The 24877-nt window shown below is 38.1% G+C and overlaps 1 protein-coding gene across 1 annotated transcript in view; it reads right to left on the bottom strand.

Annotated features, from left to right (window-relative positions):
- Positions 1-19011, bottom strand: part of EFHB (EF-hand domain family member B) — a gene marked incomplete at both ends in the record, with an annotated part of 62838 nt that extends 43827 nt beyond the window's left edge. Inside the window, 5 exons of the mRNA XM_081283230.1 lie at positions 4367-4477; positions 7066-7246; positions 8247-8390; positions 9365-9427; positions 18112-19011. Coding sequence (XP_081139356.1) covers positions 4367-4477; positions 7066-7246; positions 8247-8390; positions 9365-9427; positions 18112-19011 — 1399 coding nt within the window. The remainder of the gene's footprint in view (positions 1-4366; positions 4478-7065; positions 7247-8246; positions 8391-9364; positions 9428-18111) is intronic.
- Positions 19012-24877: the final 5866 nt, after the last annotated feature.

The following is a 24877-nucleotide window of genomic DNA, read 5'->3' as shown; positions in this document are numbered from 1 at the left end:
TGAAGTTCCCTTGTCCTTATTTTGTGTAAACAAAATAAATAATCTGATGTTAATTCATCAAATTTTTTTTTGATGAGTGCTTGGCTCATAGGAAAACTGATTCTGTTTTATGGAATGAAGTGTTACCTGATTTTAAAATTAAAAATGAAGCCAATTAGGATTGTTAAATTATACTGTCATAATTCTGTTCTTTGATATCAGAAATAAATAAACATTTTTTTAAAAAAGAAAAATATTTGCAAATAACATATATAAGAAGTTACTATCCAAAATTTATAAATAACTCATACAAATCAACAGCAAGAAAACATAACCTAATTTTAAAATAGGCAATGGGGCTGGTCATGAGGGGGCTTATTTTATAATCCCAGTTACTTGAGACGCTAAAGCAGGAGATAGAAAGTTGGAGGCCAGCCTGAGCAACTTAGGGAGACCCCATTTCAAAATGTAATTTTAAAAAAAGACTAAAATAAATTAGGCACCAGATCTTAATATTTGGGAAGTGAGTAGAGAAATGATGTGAGACAGACAGGTTTTAATGATTAAAACACACAGGCCCCACCACTGTTACACAAATCCTGAACTGGGGAGGTACTACAATGTTTTGGGGATCAGCAAGACTTTCCCCGTGCTGATTTGGGAGGCTGGTGTTTTGTATTTGTTCTCACTGAGATTTGGTGAGATTATCAGAACACTGCAACCCTCATATTTCATTGTAATCATTTATCTTACATTAGAAACATTCATAGGTTGAACCTAAGAACACAATAGGAAGATTTTTTTAAAATATTTATCACCCCGAATGTTTTCTCTGATATAAGGGAGGTGACTCAAAGTGGGGTAGGGAGGGAGAGCATGGGTGGAAAATTACCTCTAGAGAGAGAATAGGGGTGAAAGGGAAAGGGAGGGAGAAGGGGAAGAGCAAGGATAGTGGAAGGAGACGGTCATCATTATACAAAATACATGTATGAAGATGTGAATTTGGTGTCAACATGACTTACATACAAACAGAGATATGATAAATTGTGGTATAAAGGTGTATTAAGAATTGTAATGCAAAAAAAATAAGAAAGCTCATGTATAATGGCATGAACATACTCTATATTCAGAGTTATGAAAAATTGTGCTGTGAATGGATAATTATGAATGTAATGCACTCCATTATTGTCATGTATATAAGAAATAAATTTTTTTAAAAAAAGATTTATCACTGTACTTTTTTCCTTTTCAAGTCTTGATAGTTTTCTATTTGTAAATAAGAAAGTAGAACTGGAAGTAGAGAACAACAAAAAGGGTAAGAAATGTTAGAGAAAATATATTCCGCCGTGTTAGTGAACCAAATAATGTAAATAAAAACAGTAAGAAGAAATCATAATTGTCTCTAGTTAAACAAGAATAAACTTTGGGGCAGTGAAAATTTTTTTTTTGGTGAGGGGGTTGAGGGATACTCAGGATTGAACCTGGGGCCCTTAACCACAGAGCCATATCCCCAGTCCTTTTTATTTTTTATTTAGAGAAGGAGTCTTTCTGAGTTGCTTAGGGCTTTGCTAATTTTCTCAGGCTAGCTTTGAACTTGCAATCCTCCTGCCTCAGCTTCCCAAACAGCTGGGATTACAGGAATGCACCACCACACCCAGCTTGGAAATTCTCATGTATGTAAGGACAAACTTGAGCAGTTACTCAAGATGAATGGTTGGCTCTGAAGAGTGAAACTTCAAAAGCCCAGATATCAAGGAACATGATCTGAGGAAACAGCATATCATATTCACTAAGGTATATGAACAATACATTTATATAATAGTAAAGAAAACAACATGAAAAGAAATTCCAAAGTATTTCATAGATAAGAAAAACAAAGGAGCCAGATAGGGTTACACACATCTGTTACACCAGCTAATCATGAGGATGAGGCAGGAGAATTGCAAGTTTGAGGACAGTCTTGGCAACATAGTAAGACTATCTCAAAATAAAAAATAAAAAAAGATCTGAGGATGTAGCTCAGTGGAAGAGCACCCCTAGGTTTAATCACCCATTCTAGAAAAGAAAAGAAAGCAGCAAATTGTAAAGTGGGTGTGGGAGAAAAATGCATATGTATTGTAGATTAAAATATAGACATATACATATATATAAATATACAAAAAAAATTTACAAAAGAATCATGTGGAAGGTTGGAAATTGGGGGAGATGTTCTTTATATATCATGTATTTCTATATAGCTTGTATTTTATAAAAGAAATATCTATCACTTCCGTAATCATTAAAATTAAGTGTTATTTTAAAGATGTTACCAATATATATATATTGCTATTTGATGCTGTCCCTGACTTAATTTAAGTTAAAAAAATTAAAATGCAAATAGCAGATTCCTCAAAAGTACAGAGTATTATCCCATATATCTAAAAATAGATCGTTCAATGAATGGGGTTACAAAATATTCAATTATCAATTGTATTTATCTCTGGCTAATGGGAATTCAAGATTACATTTGTTTTTTCTTCACTTTTAAATATTTAAATTCTCTACAATTATTGTGTATTTGTATAATAAAAATAAATGCACTTTCTATATGAGAAAAAATAAGGACAGTGTTTAAAAAAATCAAACTCTAACTTTTAAGAGGCTAATAGAACTTTCATAAAAAAATCAGCAACTGAGCCAGGTGTGGTAGCATATTCCTGTAGTACCAGCAACTCGGGAGGCTGAGGAAGGAGAATCACAAGTTCAGGGCCAGTCTGGACAAATTTGCAAATGAGACCATCTCAAAATAAAAAAGGGTTGAGAATATAGCTCAGTGGCAAAGTGCTCCTGTGTCCATTCTATCCCATTTCAGTTCTGTTATGGTCCATTAGAGCTATTCTAAATATAAAAATCCTACTGTAATTTTCCTCAGACTGTTAAATGCTAATAAGATGTCTCATTATAGGAGTATGAAGCAGAAGGAATACAAGTTCAAGGACAGCCTCAACCATTGATTGAGACCCTGCCTCATAATACAAAATAAGAACTGGGAATGTATAGCTCAGTGGTAGAGCACTCCTTGGTTTAATCCCAATACTGCAAGAAGAAAAAAAAATAGATTTCTCATTATAGATTGTGTATGTATGTATGTGTGTATGTACTAATGTCACTTATTCACTGACACAGTTCTTTTTGAAACAAGACATTGTATTAGACTGTACAATAGATGCTAAGATTTTTCAAAACAGTAATCAAACATTTTCACAAGAGATGGAGGGAGGGAAAGAAGGAGGAAAGAAGGGTGTAAAGAGGGACAAGTGTGGGAGGCCAACCTTACGGGTCACTGAGTTACACTCCCCAGCTGGGTGCTGAGGCGCTCAGTCACAGAAATGGGTGTGTCTTGCTACAGCCCCATGGGTGAAGCTATGCTCACCTGTTCCTTTGTAATATAACCCCTTGCCCTGTTTAGGATAGAATCTTCCATGGAAGTGCCTTGTGTGTGTCCCCTCCTCTTACTGTGCCCTTGGGTGTGGCCTACCCAGGTGTCAGTCAACCTGCTGACAGTGGACATCATGAAGATAGACTCAGCCCCCTGAAACCTGACCCCTTGCCTCATTTGAATAGCTTCTCCTCAATAAAAGGGGTCAGCGTGTGCTCTCACTTGCTCTCTCTGAGGACCCCTAAGGTCAGAGAAGCCATCACAGCAACCCCAAAGAAAAAGGTATTTGTGTCTCTTGTGTGGTTATTTCGTGCAGCCCAGTTAGCCCAGTTTAACTAGAGTGACCCCTGAGCCTTTTAGTCACGAGAACAGAAACCCAGCAGACAAGGAAGCAGAAGGGGTAGAGATATAGAGAGGAGTCAGGACATGAGAAGGAATATGGTGTCCAAGTGGGTAGGAACAATGGCCATTTGAATGGGAGGTGGAGACTATCTTGGGACTAAGAACACATTAAGGAGTGCAGGGAATGCAGGGAACCAACAGAGATTAGCTATGAAAGAAGAGACTGGCAGCTATGAAGAAAACTTTTGAGAGAAAACACAGTAAAGCAGTATAGTGTTAGGGAGAGGTGGAGGAAAGAAAGTAAAATAAATAAGAAATAAGGGGCGAGGGTTGATGCTCAGTGGTAAAGCACTCACCTAGCATGTGTGAGCCACTGAGTTCAATCCTCAGCACCACATAAAAAAATAAATAAAATTAAGGTTTTGTGTCCATCTTTAACTAATTAAATTTTTTAAAAAAGATATAAGAAAGCAGGAGCAAGGCAGAAAACAATTTTTTAAAAGTATCATTCATTGAATATCTGTTATATGCCATACATTTAACTTTATAAACATTATCTCCTTTATGCCTCTTCACAAACTTGAGGGTCCCATATCCTCAGGCCATTTTGCACTGGAGGAGACTTACCCGGATAGTAATCATTGTGAGACACAATGTACAAATCATGTCCTTTTTCTCCTTCTTTAAATACTTCTTCAAATGATTTTGGTGGATTCACTACATCTCTACCACAGAATTCTGAAAGAAGAATCAATGAAATCAGTTTAAAGGCATCTTTTCATCTATTTATAATAAGTGACAATTGAGGTACATGCTGTTTGCATAAGCTACTTAGACATCCCAGGAGATTACAAAGCCAAAATAAAATGAAGACTGATCAATAAAGATACAACATTGTCTAGGTGTCACTTTGCTAGAGAACCTACTTGACTTGGCTCATTCCCTAGAATTCTGAAGAATATTAGAACCCTGTATCAGTTAACCATTGAGGTTGTCCTGAGCCATATTCCAAGCTCAGTTAAATTCCTGATTCTAAGATGCTCTAGACAACTTTGATTTCAGTTTGTTCCTGGCTTCTTAAAATGATCTCAGCAAATCTGAATTACAAGTTAGAAATCCTCATGACCTGTTGTGACATAGCTGTGACACATATATTGACAGCTGTAGACTGAAGCATACACCCTGCCTGAGTCTGCTCTAGTCTGAATCTATCCACAATGTATCCAGAGGTGTCAGGAAAATCACTAACATCAGATAGAAATTCCTTTCCTACTGGTCTCAAATCTAAATAAGATGTTTAATAGCTGCTTTCTTATGACTGGTCATTCCCAGTTTTGTGTGACATGAATTATTCTGTTTTCATTATTTTGTGTGATGATTTTTAAATGTAACTTCATTTTTATTATTTCATTGTTCCCTTTCAACCTAACAACATAAATCAAGATGTTTCCTTTCTTTTGGCTTTTCTGCCAAAAATTAAGCTCTGATAACTAATAAAGTTAAGGATACTGTAAGGTGATCCCACTCAAAATAATTCTATAAAATAGCAAATTTTTTGATATGTGAATCATTACACCAGTTAATACACACACAGTGTTTTTGAAACATTGCTTGTTTTATATAGTTAAATGAGGTACATCAAGGGAGAACTTTCCACATTAAATGAACTACTCTTAGATAGCAATTGTTATATAATTACTGCAATGCCATGTCTACTAACTGTTCATATAAGTAGGATTTTTAAATCCTATTAAAAAAAAGAGAAGATATTTTATCTGTTCTAAAATACATTTTTTTCATGTTTCAAACTTTAATAGATTTTTAACTTTAGATCTGATGCAATAAATTTCAACTTCAAATATTGCATTCAAAAGCATAATTTATTTGTAATGTGGATTTCACTGCCTTAATAAGAAAAATACTCTAATTGGCCTTTTGGTGAACAAAGATAAGTTTGCTGAAGCAGAGCCAAAATGGGTACAGAAAGACAATGAGAAACTGAATTTCTCTGTAGTATAAAGATAGAATAAGAGGTTTTCTGGGCAGACCTGTTGGTTGTAAAATATATAAATAAAAAAGAGTCTATATATATATTTTTTTAAGAGAGAGAGAATTTTTTAATATTTATTATTTTTTAGTTCTCGGCGGACACAACATCTTTGTTGGTATGTGGTGCTGAGGATCGAACCCGGGCTGCACACATGCCAGGCGAGCGCGCTACCGCTTGAGCCACATCCCCAGCCCCTGAGTCTATATATTTTAGCAACCAATGAGCAACATTAGGAAGGAGAAGTCAAGAGATTAGAGAAGGATTGTAGGAAAGAAATGTGAGAAAGGTATTTAAGAAAAAAGACACCCAATAAAATGGCACGAAGCAGGGCTCTTTAGAAAGAAGTGCCTGTGACCAATTCCAATAGAAATTGTTATTTGTTGAAAGATATGCTTTACTTCCTCTCAAAATTAGAGTGAAAGTTGACTACACACTCTGCCCTAGGTTTGCTTAACATGCTGGTATAAGTCATGAATCTGCACTAATCGAGTACAGTATGCAGCACTCACCAAACTTATTTGTTTCATGAAACTGCTTCATAGATTGTTAAAATTCATAAACACATTAAGGCATTAGTGGAAATAAAGTACACAAATGGATGTCCAGGGAGAAGATTGCAGTCCCAGAGCTAAATTTTCTTTCTTTCTTTCTTTCTTTCTTCCTTTCTTTCTTTCTTTCTTTTTTTTCTTACATGATACAGATTCATTAAGGAAAGCAGGTACACATTCAAGGGGAGGGGCGGGGGGACTGTGTGGGCAATCTCAAGGGAAAAACTTCTTTGGGGGTAAAATAATAAATATGCATTCAAAGGAGACTATGGGCCATCCTGATAGTGAGAAGCTCTTGGGATAAAGCAAGAAAATACACATTCGAGAGAGAACGTGGGGCTTCTCTACTGAGAGAGACAGCAACCTGTTAATCTGGCACATGAACATTTGTAGAGGGACGATAGCTAGAGGTGGACTAGTGGAGGAGTCAGGATAGAGTTACACAATTTCCTGGTGCTATAGAATGCCAACTTTTCTGAGCCTTTTTCCTATTATTGTATCATAAATACCATGCTCACTACATCTCCACTCCAAAACCTGAATTCTTAACACCTTGGCACACATATAAACTATAAGGATTTGGGTTTAGAGAATAACTTCCTCAGTACGATATCATCTTCCATTCTTGAGTAATCATTTATATTACTTCCAACACAATACCAGTTTTATAGCTAATCCAATTTCCAAGATTTTTTTATCACCCCCTTTCACCCCTTATTTTCTACTACCTCTGATGACTGCTGTCCCAAATGTTCTATTCATCAAATCCAGTCCTTCAGGCAATCCTGGTGTTTGATCATGGGATTTTCCTAATGGTGCTCGTTGGTTGCTAAAATATATAGACTCTTTTTTATCTTTCATTTTCTGCTGAAATGTGGTCATAGGCTGTGGGTTTATCAATGATTTTGCCTAAAGAAATAATACAACATAGAGATGTGTCAATGAATCTGATTCAAAGGAGTTAAAAGATTTTAATGGTACTAAAAGGCTCACGAAAGTTACTTGACTCATATATTCAAGAAAAATAGGGAAGATAAGCACAAGAATCATGTGATTTCCGCAAGTTCTCTCAAGGTGTATGTAGAGGAGGTCTTCTGAAATTAGACTACCCATTCAATCAATAGCAGATAACATTCTGACCATCTCCCCTCAATATCTGTATAAACCCTCTGTAAACATCTCTAGGCAAGAGTCAACAAGGCTGTCCTCTCCATTCTCTAACAAAGCCTGGTGGCATTTTTCTTTTCTGGGAGAAAATGGAGTACAATCTGCCTTTTATCATCCAAGGGGAGAATAAATAGATTGTGGCCTGAACCATTAATTTTTTCACATTCTTGGCTGCTGCTTGATGTTTTTCATTGCCTGAGATTAATGCATCTAGAAGACAGAATAATAGCTCGTAAAAATGCAGGTAGAAAGAATACTGAAATCCTCATTTGTGCATTTTCATCTTGGCTAATTAATAATGTACAAGCTTAGCAGGGTCTTTCTTGAAATTGTCCTTCTTCTCCCTGTCCCTTTGGCCCTTCCACCCCTCCTTAATCCTTTGGCTGAAGTGAAGCCCAAACTTGATGTTAACTGCTATACGTTTCTGAAAACAGAAGGCCTTCCTTAGTAACTGGCCTCAGGAGGTGCCAAACAATTTTGACTCTTTGGAGAAGACACACACCAATGAAGAAGAACCCACCAAGTTTATAACCCACTACCTCCTCCCCTTCCCATAAACACCCTTTGCCCCTGAGCCCAGGAAAATAGGGCTTTGAGGAGTTATCCCCTCTGTTTTCTTCAGGTCCACCCTTGAATGAACCTGATTTCTTCTATCAACTCTTTACTCCTGAATACAAGTACTTCAAGCAGTGGGTAGCCCAAATGTTTGATTCTGGTAGTAAAAGGAAAAAAAAAAAGTTACCGTTCTTGAAGTTTTAGATCTTATTCCATGTGTCAAATAAGGTGCAATTGCGGGATCATTTGCTCTGCCATAAAAGACTCTTTCTGTTCCAGGGGGTGGATATCTGTAGTTGAAAAACTTTTTTGTCTCAGGTGGAGTAATTGGCTAAAAAACACAAGAAAATAGAATTATTAAGCACAATTTTAAAAATATTAACTGAATTCATCTATACCAATCAATAAACACTCTAAATTGCATGAATAAGTACATGGGAAACTACAGTCCAAATAATAAAATTTCCCCTAAAATTTATTACTTATGTATGGAAATAGCATATTTTAAAAGTTATGTTTAGAAAACCATCAGAAATTGTCCAGATAAGAAATTATACCACTATTCCTATGAAATAAATTGAATCCCTTTTGGTTTTTATAAAGCTAAAAAATATAAACTTGCAATTTTTACTTTATTGGGCAAAATCAAGAGGAAAGCCTCAAAAATATAGTAAAACTTTCAAATTGACCACATTAAATTTATACAACTTTCATAAGCAATGTTGAGAATTGTCTAATTTTTAATGTTACCAGAGTCCTAGGCCAGAGGCCCAACTCTGGGGATCCCAGCAAGTCAGTCCTGGCCATTTATTCAAAAAAGAAAAGTAATATTAAAAGCAGGAAAGGAACTTTAATCAGTATAGCTATACTGGGAAGACAAGCAGGACCAGTGTTTGCAGCACTATCCTCCGTGTACTGACCAAAGCTCCCAGATTATATAGATAAGGGGGGGTCAGATGTGTATGCACAGGCAAGCAGTCTTGGTCAAACTGTGGTCTGATTGGTCATTATCTCAGATGGTCAGGCAGGGTCATGTCAGCCATGATAAGAAAGTTGCTGTTACCTGGGAGTTGACTTTGACTCATCACAGATATTTTTCAATCAGACCTGCTGTTCCTGGAATCCAGAATGACTGACTCAGAACAAAGGAGACAGATGTAAGATGGAGGCAGAAATGCCAAGGTTTTATACATATGCAGGCCCAAGTGAAAAGTTCTAAGTATAAGCCACCTCTAAATCCTTGTTACATTAATACTCATTTGCAAGGTAAAAATAGACACAAAAAGACATATTCAAAGTACTCACCCTAGGAAGTTTTTCAGTCAAGGAGGTTGCAACTCTGTATCCAATTGGAATAACTTTCCCTGCCTAAGTGGGGTGATGTGGAGACAAAAATTGATCATTTGTCAGCATGGAAGAGAATATTTTGAAGAAAGGAAATTATTTTGAAGTTGGTCTTTGCTACAAAGTTACATAAAACCTAGGAAAAGCAACTTTTATCACTCACCTGGGAAGGATAGTCAACCAAGATGATTCTGCATAAACAGATCTTACTAAAATAGCTCTTAGCTTCTATTAGTTACCCTAGTGTTTCCTAATCATTTCTCCACAATTTATCACCCCAGGAAGCCCAAGTTCTCTTTCTTTTGTAAAAGGAGTATGTAAGACACCCTAAGCCTAACCACTTCACTCAAATTCACTTATTTTCTGTGAACCTAGGTGCATGCAAATACAAATAAAAATAGTGTGCCTTTTTTCCTGATGATCTGTCTTTTGCTAGTTTAATTCAAAAGCCCCAAGTTAATCAACTATAGAGGGTAAAGGGAAAACTTTTCCTCTCCAACAGTTCAATAAAAACATAATATCATAAAGCTAAAGAACATGAAGATACCCAGACAGCTATAATCTGATAAGAGAGAGAAAAAGCCTGGATTGATGAGTGGATAGACAAATCCTTGGCCTGATAGATCATTTTATTCACCCCTGGTCTGCTTCCTATGAAGTGTTTGACTACACTTACTATTATTATTATTCTACATATCCACCATTGCAAGCATTCTATCTACACTTTATTATTATTTTTATTCTACATTTCCACCATTGCAAGCATTCTATCAGCCAATATAGAGTTGTCCACCTGAAAAGTCGTTTGATTGCAAATCAGAAATTGTGATTAGGTTTCTATGCTTTTGTGCCTTTTGATTGGGGACACAAAAAAGTCATTTGTGTCTATTTTCACTTGTCAGTGTCTTAATATGCTTGACAAGTCTCCCCACCCCTACCTAAATCATGGATCTCTCTTTGATTTTTATATTTCTATCTTCTGGGTTTTTGTTTGTTTGTTTTTTGTTTTTTGTTTTTGTTTTTGTTTTGTACTGAGGATTGAACTCAGAGGCACTTTCCCATGGAGCCACACCCCCAGCCCTTTTTATTTTTTGCTTTGGGACAGGGAGATCTGAGCTAGGCACCTCCACCATCACCTCATACACAGCATTTTTTCCTGTGTTGCTTTTTTTTTCCCCTTTAATCTAAAAGTTTTAAATTTTTCCTTGTCTTTTGTGACCTTGACATTCTTGGAAGAGTAGAGGCCAGTTATTTTGTAAATTAACTGTCCCTCAACTTGGGTTTGACTGATATGTCCTCATGATTAGATTCAAGTTATATGTTCTTGGAAGAGATATCACAGAAAGTTTATGTTCTATCAGGGAGCATATACTCTCAATTTGTACCATTAATGTTAGTGTTCATTTTAATCTCTAAATTAAGACAATGACTGCTAGATTTCTCCATCACAAAGTTATTTTTTTCTTTATAATTAACAATTATTCTGGGTAAATATCCAGTTCCTCACCAAACTTTCACCTACTGGTTTAATATCTACTGATGATTCTTTGGGTAGGTGGGGTGTGGGGGGGGACTTACTAGGGGCTGAACCCAGCAAGTTATGCATGCTGAGTGTGTCTTCTACCACTGAGCTACACCCAGGACCCTCTACTGAAGATTATTTTTTCCCCACATTTTTTATTGTTGTACACTATGTGGGATTCATTGTTATGCATTTGTACATGCACATAACATAATAATATAATTTGGCCAATATTTCCCCAGTATTTCCCTTTTCCTTTCCCTTCTCCCTGCCCTTGATCCCTGTCCTCTGGTCTGAGGATTTCTCATGAATTTTCATGAGATCCCTGCTGCCCCACACCCACACCTTTCTTTTCCTTTTTCCTCTCTAGCTTCCACAAATGAGAGAAAATATATGAGCCTTGACCTTCTGAGTCTGGCTGATTTCACTTAACATAATGTTCTCAAGTTCCATCCATTTTCCTGCAAATGACATAATTTCATTTTTCATTATGGCCGAATAAAACTACATTATGTATAAATACGACATTTTCTTTATCCGTTCATCCCTTGATGGACACCTAGGCTGGCTCCATAGTTTGGCTACTGTGAATTGTACTACTATGAACATGTGTATGCATGTATCACTATACTATGACAGCTTTAATTTTTCAGGATAAATACTGAGGAGTGGCATAGCTGGGTCACATAGTGTTCCATTCCTAGTACTTTGAGGAACCTCCATGCCTATTTTCATTGTGGTTGTACTAATTTACAATCCCACCAATACTGTAAAAGAGTTCCTTTTTCTTCACATCCTCTCCAGTATTTATTATGATTTGTATTCTTAATGATTGCTGTTCTGATTGTTATGAGGTAAAATCTCAGAGTAGTTTTGATTTGTGTTTCCTTTGCTAATGATGTTGAACATTTTTTTTTCACATATTTGTTGATAATTTGTATTTTTTCTTTTGAGAAATGTCTGTCTCATTCATTTGCCCATTTATTAGGGACTGCTGTAGCTCAGTGGCAGAGTGCTTGTGTGAGGCACTGGGTTTGGTCCTCAGCACCACATGAAAATAAATAAAATAAAGGCATGCTGTCCATCTACAACTCCAAAAATTTTTTTAAACAAGATAAGACTAAGTGTGATAGCACACACCTGTAGTCCCAACTACCTAGGAGGCTGAGGTAGGTTGTGCTAGTGTACAAGTTCTAAGCAAGTAGGGGAAAAATAATTTTTTTTTATACACTCATTGCCACTACAGAAACATTGCTTCTAGGTCTTCTAAGAGGATAGAATCAGGAAATGTGTGTATGTACCCATACTCCCACATGATTGAATCTATATTAATTCTGTAATATTCTATCTAGTTAAACGATAGTAGATGGAGTCCATAAACACATATCTGATTTGGATACAGATATAGATATATCATGAGTTTCTACCTATATAGACAATTACAATCCAACAAAATAAGATACCTTCTCTTCTTCTCCTCTCCATGCTTATAATGCTTTTCTCCATCAGTGAGAAACACTGCACCTACTATCCTATATTACTTATCATCTCAGGTTTTCTGTAACAAAACTCCCAACCATACCAACCACCTGCTTTCTCAGTCTCTAACCACATCCCGTGTTACCTGGCTTGGTAAGTTTCTCGCTCAGGCCCCAGTGTTATTACAGTTTTTAATGTCCAAATATCTTTTTATTTCTCAAACAATTGGTTCCCAAGATGCAGGTCAACCCAGAAAGGTTGACACGAGCTTACCTTCAGCTACTGAAGACAACAGACCCACAATCATTATGCTACTCTCCACTCTACAAACTCAGTAGGAATAACTGTCCAATCTCTGGGGCTTTGTTTGTTTGTTGTTGTTGTTGTTGTTTTTACTCTTTTTATTTTTTTTTATTTTGATATTTATGGTTATACCTAAGAGTTTGGGTTATCCTAACAAACTCATACATGCATGAAAATTGATCTCAATTCATGTTACTCCCTTTTCCCTCCCATCCTCCCCTTCGGGCTGGGGATGTGGCTCAAGCGGTAGCGCTTGTCTGGCATGCGTGCGGCCTGGGTTCGATCCTCAGCACCACATACAAACAAAGATGCTGTGTCCACCGAAAACTAAAAAATAAATATTTAAAAAAAAAAAAGTCATGCATCCTCCCCCTCACCGGTCCCCTTCTCCTTCTTTTATTCCTATCTCTTTTTTAATCAGGGATTCCCAATTCTGAATATTTCTGGGAGAGTTAGGAGTGATAATCTCAATTCCTTTCAGCTCAGAATACAGCATACATTATGCAAGTGAAACCACTTACTTCCCAAAATCCTGCAGAAAATGGATTTGCAAATTCAGACACAAAGAATCTTTGCACCTTTTTCTTCAGACTCAGGGCTTGCATGACCAAAAAGTTCCCACTGATTTATTAGATTTACTTATTTCTACCCATTCTTAAAACAGCTACCAAGTTCTCTTAGTATAGAACAGGGAAAAAAAATAAGGCACCCCTTTGCATGACATTTATCATATTATAAGATAATTTGTCACATAGTGGAGAGATTTTTGGAGTATCCTTCAAGAAGAAGAAAGATTCTGGTTTAAAAAAAAAAAAGAAAGAAAGAAAGAAGAAGAAGAAAAAGACGCCTTTTCAACCAGGTACAGCAGCCCACACCTGTAACCCCAGCTACTCAGTAGACTAAGGCAGGAGAATTGCAAATTTGAGGCCAGCCTAGACAATGTTAGTGAGACCCTGTCTCAAAATAAAATAAAAAGGACTGGGGGTATAGCTCAGCATTAGAGCACTTTCCCGGCATGTGCAAGGCCCTGGGTTCAATATCTAGAACCACACACACGCAAAAAAAAAAAATAAGGTTTCAAAAATTAAATAATTTGGGGCTGGGGATGTGGCTCAAGCAGTAGCGTGCTTGCCTGGCATGCATGCGGCCCGGGTTCTATCCTCAGCACCACTTACAAAGAAAGATGCTGTGTCCACCGAAAAACTAAAAATAAATAAATAAATATTAAAATATTCTCTCTCTCTCTCTCTCTCTCTCTCTCTCTCTCTCTCTCTTTAGAAAAAAAATTAAATAATTTGCCTACTGGTCTCAAATCTCTAAATTCTAAGTTACTTGAAAGCAGGTACTGTACAATTTTCCATCTATGTAGCCCCATTGGATAAAAGACTGTCCAATTATTATAGATATTACAATGATTTTTTTTATTTTTTTTTGCAGTGCTGGGGATTGAACCCAGGGCACTTTACCACTGAGCTACATCCCCAGACCTTTTTTATTTTTTATTTTGAGACAGGGTCTCACTAAGTTACTTTTTCAGATACTGTCTCAATAAGATTGCCCAGTCTGACTTTGAACTTGTGATCTTCCTGCCATGGCCTCCTGAGTAGCTGGGATTACAGGTGTGAGCTACACCCCACCTAGCTGAGAAGACTTCTTTTTCACCAGAAACTTTCTGGTTCTTGGTTGTGTTTTTGTTTTTGTTTTTGTTTTTCATTTGAAAATTTTATAATTTTTTTAATTTAAATGATTTTATTTTTTTAAATACATGCAGTGAAATGCATTACAATTCTTATTACACATATAAAGCACATTTTTTCATGTCTTTGTATACAATATGCTCTCAAACTTGAGATCCTTCTTCCTCAGTCACTAATATTACAGGTGTTTGCCACCACACTCACAAAATACTATCATTAAAAAAAAAAAAAAAAAAAAAAAAAAACTTCCTTTGGACATTTCCTTCTTCCTCTTTCTACTCCAGGGCAAGTATGATTGTCAATGCACTTCATACAGTTTACTTGCTTTGTTTTAATAACTCAGGGTGTTTGCAATAATCAGTGCACTATTGGATATTAAGGGACTGTCATAGGGAAATTATCATCATAGAGATTTTGATATCTGCTAGAGTACATTCCAACATCCAAGTGTCCTTTCAAGGGCTACTGAGCTCCAAACAGAAAATGCTTCCTCTTTTTTTTTTTCTTTTTCTTTCCTTTTTCAGAACTGGTGAAAGAAGAATCCCTTTTATATAATAGGGGTTCACTGCGTGCTTTAAATATAAACCTTGCTGTTTAACAACTGGTGGCTCATTTTAAAACTGTCATGTTTCTCTCTCCTCCTCCTCCTCCTCCTCCTCCTCCTCCTCCTCCTTCTTCTTCTTCTTCTTTCTCCCTCTCTCTCTCTCTCTCTCTCTCTCTCTCTCTCTCTCTCTCTCTCTCTCTCTCTCTCTCCCCTCCATAAACACAGGGGAAGCAAGATTAACCTTCTTCTTACCCTAGGCTGGGTTTATTGTGTCCTTTGGATCATTGAACACAGAAATGAAGAAATCCAAACTTGGGAGCTGGTACCAGCATATCTAAGAAATGGCTCCCAAGGCTACCATCTGGATGTGAATTATGTCTCCTCATAGCACACCCAGAGCCTATCCCTTATATTCCCCTTTTAAAAGCCCTCTGTTCCCACTAGTAGTTAGAATTGCAGCCTTTGAGACCTTAGTCCACTAATTTTCTCATTTACTAGCAAATCAATACAACTTTTTTTTTCCTTTTCTCAAAACTTTTTCCTCTTTATTAGATTGGCACCAGGGAAAAGAACTGAGTTTTCATTATCATTGGACATTGAACCCAGGACCTTGTACATGCTAGGAAAGCACTTCATCAATGAGTTACGTCCTTAGTTCCTTTTAAATTATATTTTTAAATTAATAATTTTAAATTATTTTTGAGATACTGTCTCAATAAAATTGCCCAGTCTGACTTTGAACTTCTGATCCTCCTGCCATGGCCTCCTGAGTAGCTGGGGTAACAGGTGTGAGCTACACCCCACCTAGCTGAGAAGACTTCTTTTCACCAGAAGCTTTCTGGTTCTTGAAAATTCAAAAACCTTTCCTCAGGTTACTATTTCTTGGAAACTTTTCTCTGCTGAACTGGTTTGATACCAACAGTTATCTTCCTAGAGGGACCTCACACATTCAAAGCATTTACTTTTCCACTGAACTATATCTATATCCCCAGATCCTGTTTTTGTTTTATATTGGAAATAAATATTTTAACATTTAAAAAATCATTTAGGGTCTGAGAGTGTGACTTAGTGGTAGAATGCATGGTTAGCATGTGCAAAGCCCTGGGCTCAATCCCTAGGACCCCCCAAAAAAAATATTATTAAAAGAAGTTTTTTCCCTAATTGAGGGTAATGCATCCTCTTGGCTATGATTCTAATTTCATTCCCTCTACTTATCTAGAATCTGGTTCCATCCATTTTCTCCTTTATCTCAAAACTCCTTTACTGATTCACTAAATAAATAAAAAGGGATTTCTAAACTGCATTCTTTACACCCTTCTCTTTACTATAACACTTTTTAAGGAAAAAAAAACTCACAATAGCTTTCTTTTTCCAATTCCAAGATCTGAATTTGCTGTTCTGTATATTGCAATTGGAATTTTCCCTCTATTACACCATTCTAATAATGCTGCTGATTTCCTTAATGTCCAAAATTAATCTTAATTCTATTTGCTGTATGGGAGATGTTTTAACACTGCTAGTCACTTTCTCTTTGACACTCTCTTTCCTGTCCTGCCACATTTAGAAAGGAAGGTGTGACAAGTGGGAAGAAGCAGAGGTTTTTAGAATTGCCCATGTTGGAAACCAGAAGCAGGAGTCTGTATGTCCATAAAATCAGAGCAGAAGCCACCAACTACAGAATCTGTCCAGAAACAGGAAGCAGGCATGGTTGAGTAAAAAGGCAGTGTGGCTAGGGAAATTCAGTGAGGAAACCAGAAAGCAAAGTGGGTCAAAGACAAAAGAACACCCTGAGTCCCAAGGGAAACAAAAGTCCGCAGACCCAGACAAAATTCTGCAGAAGCCACATGACCTCCTTAGCGAGTTGTAGTCTTTAAATTTCAGTGTGGGAATCTTTCATTCCCAGAGTGCCTCAAAGATGCTTTCTTAATGGCACTTCAATACCTTCGATTCCTTTATGTTCCTCAATACTATACTTTCAGACCTGCCTCTGCTCTTTTATCTCTCCCATTTAATCATCCAGCCCTCCTTTTACTTACCAAAAAATAAATTTCCTGCCAGGTGGGATGCTGCATACCTGTAATCCTAGTAACTCAAGAGACTGAGGCAAGGGGATCATAAGTTTGAAGCCAAACTCAGAAACTTAGGCCCTAAGTAACTTTGTGAGACCCTGTCTCAAAATTAAAAAAATAAAAAGGACTGGAGATGTAGTTCAGTGGTTAAGCACCCCTGGTGACCGGGTGTGGCAGTGCATGCCTATAATCCCAGCCACCTGAGAGGCTGAGGTAGGAGGATCCCTGGTCCCAGGCCAGTCTCAGCAACTTGATGAGACCATGTGTCACAAAATAAAAAGGACTGGGGATGTAGCTCAGTGGTGTAGCACCCCTGAGTTCAGTCTCTGGTACCAATAAATAAATAAATAAATCTAAGTAACCAAAACTCCTTTACTGATTTTACTAAATAAAGATTTCTAAACTGCATTCTTTACTCCCTTCTCTGTACTACCACACTTAAGAAAAAAAAATCACAGTAACTTTCTTCAATTCTAAGATCTCCTGCAAACAGAATTTTAAAATTTTCTTATTGAGTTCCATGCTTAAGAATACATTTCTATGGAGGAAGAATCATAATTGTTGTCTATTTATTTAGACACGAATATATTCATTTAGTTATCTGTCTCCATTACTGGAGTGAGCATAAACCTAGAGGACAGAGAGCCCATACTTTTTATATTGCCTTGTATCCAGCACAATGACCATTACAACTCTTTGCTGAAAGAATAAATAACTCAGAAAATAAATAATGAGTGGAAAAAGAAAAGCATTCTTTTTTCATTCATAATACGAATATTAGGACACAACATGAGTCTCAAAATGTGAGAGGGTCGAGAAAATAAAGAGTGGGGAATGAAATGAAGGTCAAATTAGGAAAGAGGAAGGATCAACAGTGTGTACAGAAAAAGCTGACATCTAGGAAGGGAGGCAGATAATCAGAGGAAATTAGACAAAGTAACATGTGAAAGGAGTCCAGTGGGATATGGGACATTAGAAATCTTTGTGATTTGTCTTCAAAACTCCCAACAAGTCTCACCACTTTAGCATCTCAATAAAGGCATGGTTATACACAGTTCCTAGGGAAAGTATTAGTAAAGAAAAAAAAAACTTACACTTGGCCAGCAAGGCATCCGATCAAAAAATTTCCCAGCATATATAGGTCTGATGTGATCTGGAGGTTCCACTCCTGGTTCGAGGTTTCTAGTCTCCTTCTTCTCTTCAGGTTGTTGGATAAACTGGTCCTGGTGAGGTTCTATCACCAAACCCATCTGGGGCACTATATTCTTAGTTTCATCTGGCTCCTTTGTTAGTGGTAACCCAATGTCCACCTCCACAGGCGGCTGCATCTCCGTGCTGGGTTTCATCACAACACAGGTAGACTCTTCATCCTGTTCCTGTGTGGCTTGGATACCTAAAGTGGGCTGTTTTCCCACTAGAGCCTCTATTCCTTCAGAGCCTCTAGCCGCAGGACCTCTCTGGCTCCCTACAGGCTGTGAACTTGGACACACCATGCCCAGGGGAGGCTGCATTGTCCTTCCATGAGAACATCTTGCTGGAAAACACTCTTTTTCTAATCCCACTCTTACTGGTAACATACACGGACCAGGTTTTCCCATTGAAGCAGAGACTCTGTTGACTCCTAAAGTACCTCTCTCCATGGGGGTCCTAGAGATGATACGACTTCCTAATCCCATCTCAAGCCCCTTGCCCACTGGGAATGCCAGCATTTCCTTATATTTATTATCCAAGGGGCTCTTCTTCCACAGGGACTCTTCTTTTCCTAATCCTACTCGAAGCCCCAACTCCATGGAAGGTGTTGTTCCGGTAAACATCCTCCTGTCTCGTAAATCATGCTTTCTTTCTTGGGTGAATCTGACTTCTGGGTTCAGGGGAAATTTCTTCTCAGACACCTTCATTCCACTAGGAGCACTCAGCTCAGAAGGGAAAGCTGTACCTGGATGGAGGGAAGTTTCCAATACCTTGGGGGACCCCACTCTCACGAAAGAGCACATCCTCACTCCCTGCCCACAGCTTCCTGCCTGCCTCTTAACACTTCGGGGTGTTCTAAACACTTAGCAGAGTTCACAGGGAGGGGGGAAAGAGAAGGAGTCTGTTTACTCGGTTACCTGGGAAACAGACGGCACTAGGCGGAGCTTAGCGCGCAATTCTCCTCTGCAGGTCTCCCTCCCACCTCTTTCTCGCCCTGTTTCTTTCCTTATTCGATTTGGAAGGCAAGAAAACTTGAGTGTTGTGGCTTTAGGCACAAAGCAAATGTTCACTAACTTCCCTTTGGTTTTCAAAGCAACATGGTCCTAATAAGATGGTTTCAGCCATTGGCTTTTTCCTAGGCATTGACCCTTTAATTTTCCTACTGATCTGGAAACAACTTTCTAATGATGGCCACTTTTTTGAGATCCTTCCTTGCCCAAGTACCTCCACACAGGGACCTCACTGCATGCTAGGCAAGAGCCCTGCCACTGAGCTACATCCCCAGACTTAAGGAACTATTTCAAACTCTGGAATGTTATTATATTTGACATTTGTGGTCTTTAAGTACACTTAAACTTTAATAACTAAGCTTTAAGTCATATTTAAACTGAATATATTAAAATTTGAGATAGGGGGCTGGGAGTGTAATTCAGTAGTAACATGTTCAAGTCCCTGGGTGTGATCCCCAGAACCAAAAAATAAATAAATGAGTTTGAGATATTATATAACAAAGCAGATTGTATTTTTAAAATACTATGTCAAGCTCAAATTTCATTGTTTTTAAGTATATATAGAATTTTCTTTAAATTGGGGGTTATATTTTTGACATTTTTTTGTTTGTTTTTGTGGGGCTGGGGATTGAACCCAGAGTCTTGTGCATTCGAGGTAAGCACTCTACCAACTGAGCTATAACCCCAGCCCTTTTGTCAGGTTTTAATGCAAGTGTATTTGGTGAATATTTGTCATTTTCTACATATATGGGGCCAAAGAACACCTAACATATAATTTGAGCAGAATTTGTAGGATTCCAGTCTGCATAAAAAACTTGTAAAATCCAAAATTTAAAAAAAAAAGTGAATAGGGAATACTATTTCATATTTTTTTAACTGCTATCATTTTCTAGATCATTACTATGAATGTTCATCTGCCCCTGAGATCTTTAAATGAATTGATAGTGTGTAAATCAATGTATATTTGTACAAGGGCTTATCTAATTCATTCATTCTACAAATAAGTATTGAGTCCCAATTTTGTCAGTACCGGAAATAAAGTGGAATATTAACCAATCCCTGTCTCATAGAATTTATATTGCCATAGAAATGGATAACCATCAAGTGAATGCATAAATAAAATCATTTTATTTCAGATAATGATAGGGGTTATGAAGAAAACAGGATGCTTTGACATGGAGGAAAGCACTTCAGAATTTGAGCTGGGGCCTGAACAATGTCCTCCAAAGACATGGACTTTTTTTCCAGTACTTGGAAATAAACCTAGTTCCTCAAGAATACCTGGCAAGTACTACTTAGATCCTCATCCCCTTTCTCATTTTGAGATAGGGTCTTCCTAAGTTGTCCAGGCAAACTTTGAACCTAGGATTTTCCTGCATCAGTCTCCCAAGTTGAGTTTATAAATGTTTGAAACCAAGCCCATATCAGACTCTTTGGTGTGTGTGGGGTGGGGGGGGGGGGATGTGGAGGATTAAACTGAGGGGCAGTTGATCACTAAGCCATATCCCCAGCCCTATTTTGTATTTTTTTAGAGACAGGCTCTCACAGAGTTACTCGGTGCCTCGCTATTTTGCTGAGGCTGGCTTTGAACTCGAAATCCTCCTGCCTCAGCCTCTGAGCTGTTGGGATTAGAGGCATGACCCACTGCTCCTGGCTCAGACTTTTTACTTATTCTTTTGATATTGGTGATTGATCCCAGAGCCACACGCTAAGTAAGCACATGCTGTACCACTAAACTACACCTCAAACCTCATACACAAGCATTTTAAACATGACCAGTTCAGGTTTCCATGGCCTTTTTCTCCATGTCTTAACATCATGACTTATATTAGAACTACCATTTGGTTTGTCCCCAGAAAAAAAAATTAAATAGTCTCAATTAATGTAAATGTAAAGGACCAGTGCAGTGGTGCACGTATGTAATCCCAGGAACTAGGGAGGCTGAGGCAGGAGGACTGAAAGTTTGAGGCCAGTCTCAGCAACTTAGAAAAGCCATAAGCCTAATGAGACTATGTCAAAATTTTAAAAAGCGTGTGTGGGGAGTGGGAACCCTGAGCTCAATCCCCAGTAGCAAAAAAAAAAAAAAAAAAAAAAAAGTAAATGTAAAGGGTAAATGTAATTCAGTGGTAAAGGAACTGCCTAGCATTCCTGAAGCCCTGGGTTCAGTCCCCAGCCCTGCAAAAAAAAAAAAAAAAGAGTAAATATAAAGCCAGGCTCAGTGGCACACCTGTAATCCCAGCTACTCTGGAGGCTGAGGCAGGAGGATTGCAAATTTGAGGCCAACCTGACCTCAAACTCAACTTGACCCTGTCTTAAAAAATAAAAAGAGTTGGGGATGTAGCTCAGTGGTAGATCATCTGCCTAGCATGCAGGAAGCCATGAGTTCCATCCCTAGTACTACAAATAAAAAAAGAAAAAAAAGGAATATGAATATAAATATTTATTACCATTTATACAAAAATTTGTTCTTCAGGTACACAAGGGAAGAAAGATTTCCTGAAGAGAAGGTAGAAGCTATGTGGTGCTACGCAGTGTGAGAAAAGCCAGGTACTGGGAATTTGTGATTTAGTGTTTGGAGATTTGAGGGTGAAAAGAGGCAGTGTTCAAATTTATATGACTTGATTTAGGTCCATCCATTTTGTAGCTTGCTTAACAAATTCTATCATCTATAAGAGCTCACATTTGACATTAAATGTATACAATTATCAGTCCTCTTCAATCTTCTCAGGTTAGGAAAAAGAAATACACAGGCATATTGTGAGTAGCCATAATAACCAAGCCTCTTACTATGTGGCATTTTAATTTCTCCAAAATTACCAGTAAATACAGCACATGGTAAGTAGGCTTGGGAATAACCAACCAATCAATAAAACAAAACTATTGCTAGATCTTTAGAGGTGCTAGCCACTGGGTCAGCACCACCCAAACATAATTAAACTGTAAAATAATGCAGAATGTATTTATTTATTTATTTATTTTGGTACCAGGGATTGAACCCAGGGGCCTAACCACTAAGCCACTTCCCTAGCCCTTTTTATTTTTTATTTTGAAAAAAGGTCTCGCTAAGTTGCTTAGGGCCTTGCTGAGTTGCTGAGGCTGGCTTCTATTGAGATCCTCTTGCCTTAGCCTCCTGAGTCACTGGAATTACAGGTGTGTGCCACTATATCTGGTTTGGAATCTATTTATGAAGAAGTGAATTAAAAGACAAAATCTGTAGACAGAAATGAATGCGGAAGCAATATTCTAGCATGTTCAGATAGGGAGTTTCTAGCAATTCATAAATTTCAGTATCTGACATTGTGAGGTTTTCTGAAGTTCAATATTTATCATTCTAAATGTAATTAAGTTCACAAATACTTTAGAGGACCCTAATAAATCAACCAGAGTTCCGTGAGGAAATGATGAATAGCTGATGGTCCTGATCCTTAAAAATTTATAACCCTAAAGAAATAAAAAGCTAAATATAAAATAAGGCCAATTTTGGAAGCATTAAAACTCATTGGAAGCAGTAAAACTCTTCCATAGTGTGAAACTACAGAAATAAGGTAATTAAATCCAATACAAGAAGACTTAAATGCTATCTAGAGTTTAGAGGAACTGGTATTCTGGCCAAAGTAAGTCTAGAGGAACTGGTATTCTGGCCAAAGTAAGTCTAGCCATTATGGACAGTAATGGTGTTTCAGGTAGAGAAAAAAGTGACCAAAGATGCCAAGATGGGAACACATAAGCAATATTCAGGGGACACAGGATACATACTGGTGGTCAGAAGACAATGCCACAATTTGGGGAGAGTGAAGCTAAAGAAATAGAAGAGTTATCAAATAAGGAAATGACATTGAACATTTCTGAGTAGGAAAGTGACAGGCTTAAGTGTAAAGAAAGGATTGACGAAGCAGGAGTATGCATTAATTTCAGTTCATATGAATCCTTCTCATGGCCCACACATTGGGATTAGACCTCAAATTCGGGGATTAGAGAATTTTTAGTGATAAGAATGAATGATGATGTATGAGTGTAACAAGGAGGAGTTGAAAATGATGCTGCAATTCCAAGTCTGAATGACTGGGAAGCAGTTAATGTTAGTCACTAAGCAGAAGCAGGTGTGAATCAGAATAGGTTTGGTTTGGGACATGCTGTTGACATGACAAAACTGATGTGACATAACCTATTTCCTGATTCTTCCTGGGACTAAGCATAAGCTATTACCATGACTAGTATATCACATTGGAATAACCCCTTGGGGATAGAGTGCCACAGATACCATTTCCATATGACGCATTCTGTTCTTCTGGTGATTGGAGAGTTGATTTTTGAGACTGTTGAAAGGTTCAAATCATCTTGATTGCACAATGTTGAATGAGCACCCACAGAATACCATAGCCGAGGTGTACTTCAATAATATTTATGTCCTCACAAGAGGGCTACAAATTATGAACTGCAAACTGAAAAGTACCTTTATTCTGAGGAAAAATCAATTTAACATTCTTCTATCAAATTGCTTTTGTTTGTTTGTGTTTCAAACACCCCACTAGAGACTGACTACGGTGCAAAAATTAACCCAAAAAAGCCTGTCTTAAGTAGGTCTGCTGTTGAAGGTAATGAACACCTTGGGCTGTCTTTCACTAGAATCCTGTTAAGCTCACATTCTGGAGCTAGCCCCCAGGTTGGAATCCAGCTTCATCACAAATAGGCAGGTATCTTGGACAAGTTACTCAATCTCTTCTACTTCAAATTCTTTTACCTGTAAAGCAGGCACGCCTCATTCATTAATTCCACAACCATGACCCAGGTTTCCCTGCTGCCAGGTACTGTGTTAAAAACATGGATTTACAGCGGTGAGGATGACTTTTGAGGTTAACATCCAAATGCAGGGAGATAGGCGAGGAGCTGGTTTCCGAATGAAAGAATCGCAGTGTTAAGAATCAAATGGGATAATTTTTGTAGAGCTTTTGGTACAGTAACTCTCTAAGGGAAACAATAAAAGCGAGCTATTGGTTTAGGATTTGCCCCTTCCTACTCTCTACCAAAATAAATACCCCCCCCAAAAAAAAGCTCGTTATTATTCTCATATTTCACCATCTCTACATATAGTTATTGGGATGGGGAGATCCTATTCTCCCCAGAATAGTTAACACAATTCATTGCTCTTTCCAGATCCACTGATCCCCTGGGACGTATTGAGGGGAGGTACCTCTCCTACTAGATAAGATCCTCAAAAAAGCCCCTTTGCTGAGTTGCCAGGACAGAGATGTTATGAGGTGGGGTGAGGGGGGGGGGTCTGTGAGCGAATATTCAGGGCTCATCTCGCCGCCCCACAGAGGCTGAGCGCAACAAACACAAAGGCTTTGGGTCTTCTCCAAAAGCAGAACAACGTGGGAGATACTCCGTCCTGCCGCCGGGACCCAAACCCAGCGATCCCTGCCTAGATAACAATGGCGCTGGCGAGGGCGGGGACGCGCGCCGGGGTGTCGGAGGCGGAGGCGGAAACAGACAGCCGATCCCTCCCGGGCGGCTCGGAGGCTTCACGTGACAGTCGCCCCGCCCTGCCCCGCCCTGCCCCGCCCCCAGGCCCTGGCGGAGAGGGATCGGAAAGGGCGGCGGTGCGGGAAACTGAGCGACGGCGGAAGTGACGAAGTGGCGTAGCTCGCTGCGTGCAGCG

This window comes from Spermophilus citellus (assembly GCF_964194105.1).
Source record: "Spermophilus citellus genome assembly, chromosome: 3".
Taxonomy (NCBI): domain Eukaryota; kingdom Metazoa; phylum Chordata; class Mammalia; order Rodentia; family Sciuridae; genus Spermophilus; species Spermophilus citellus.
This window is presented reverse-complemented; position numbering and strand designations above follow the sequence as displayed.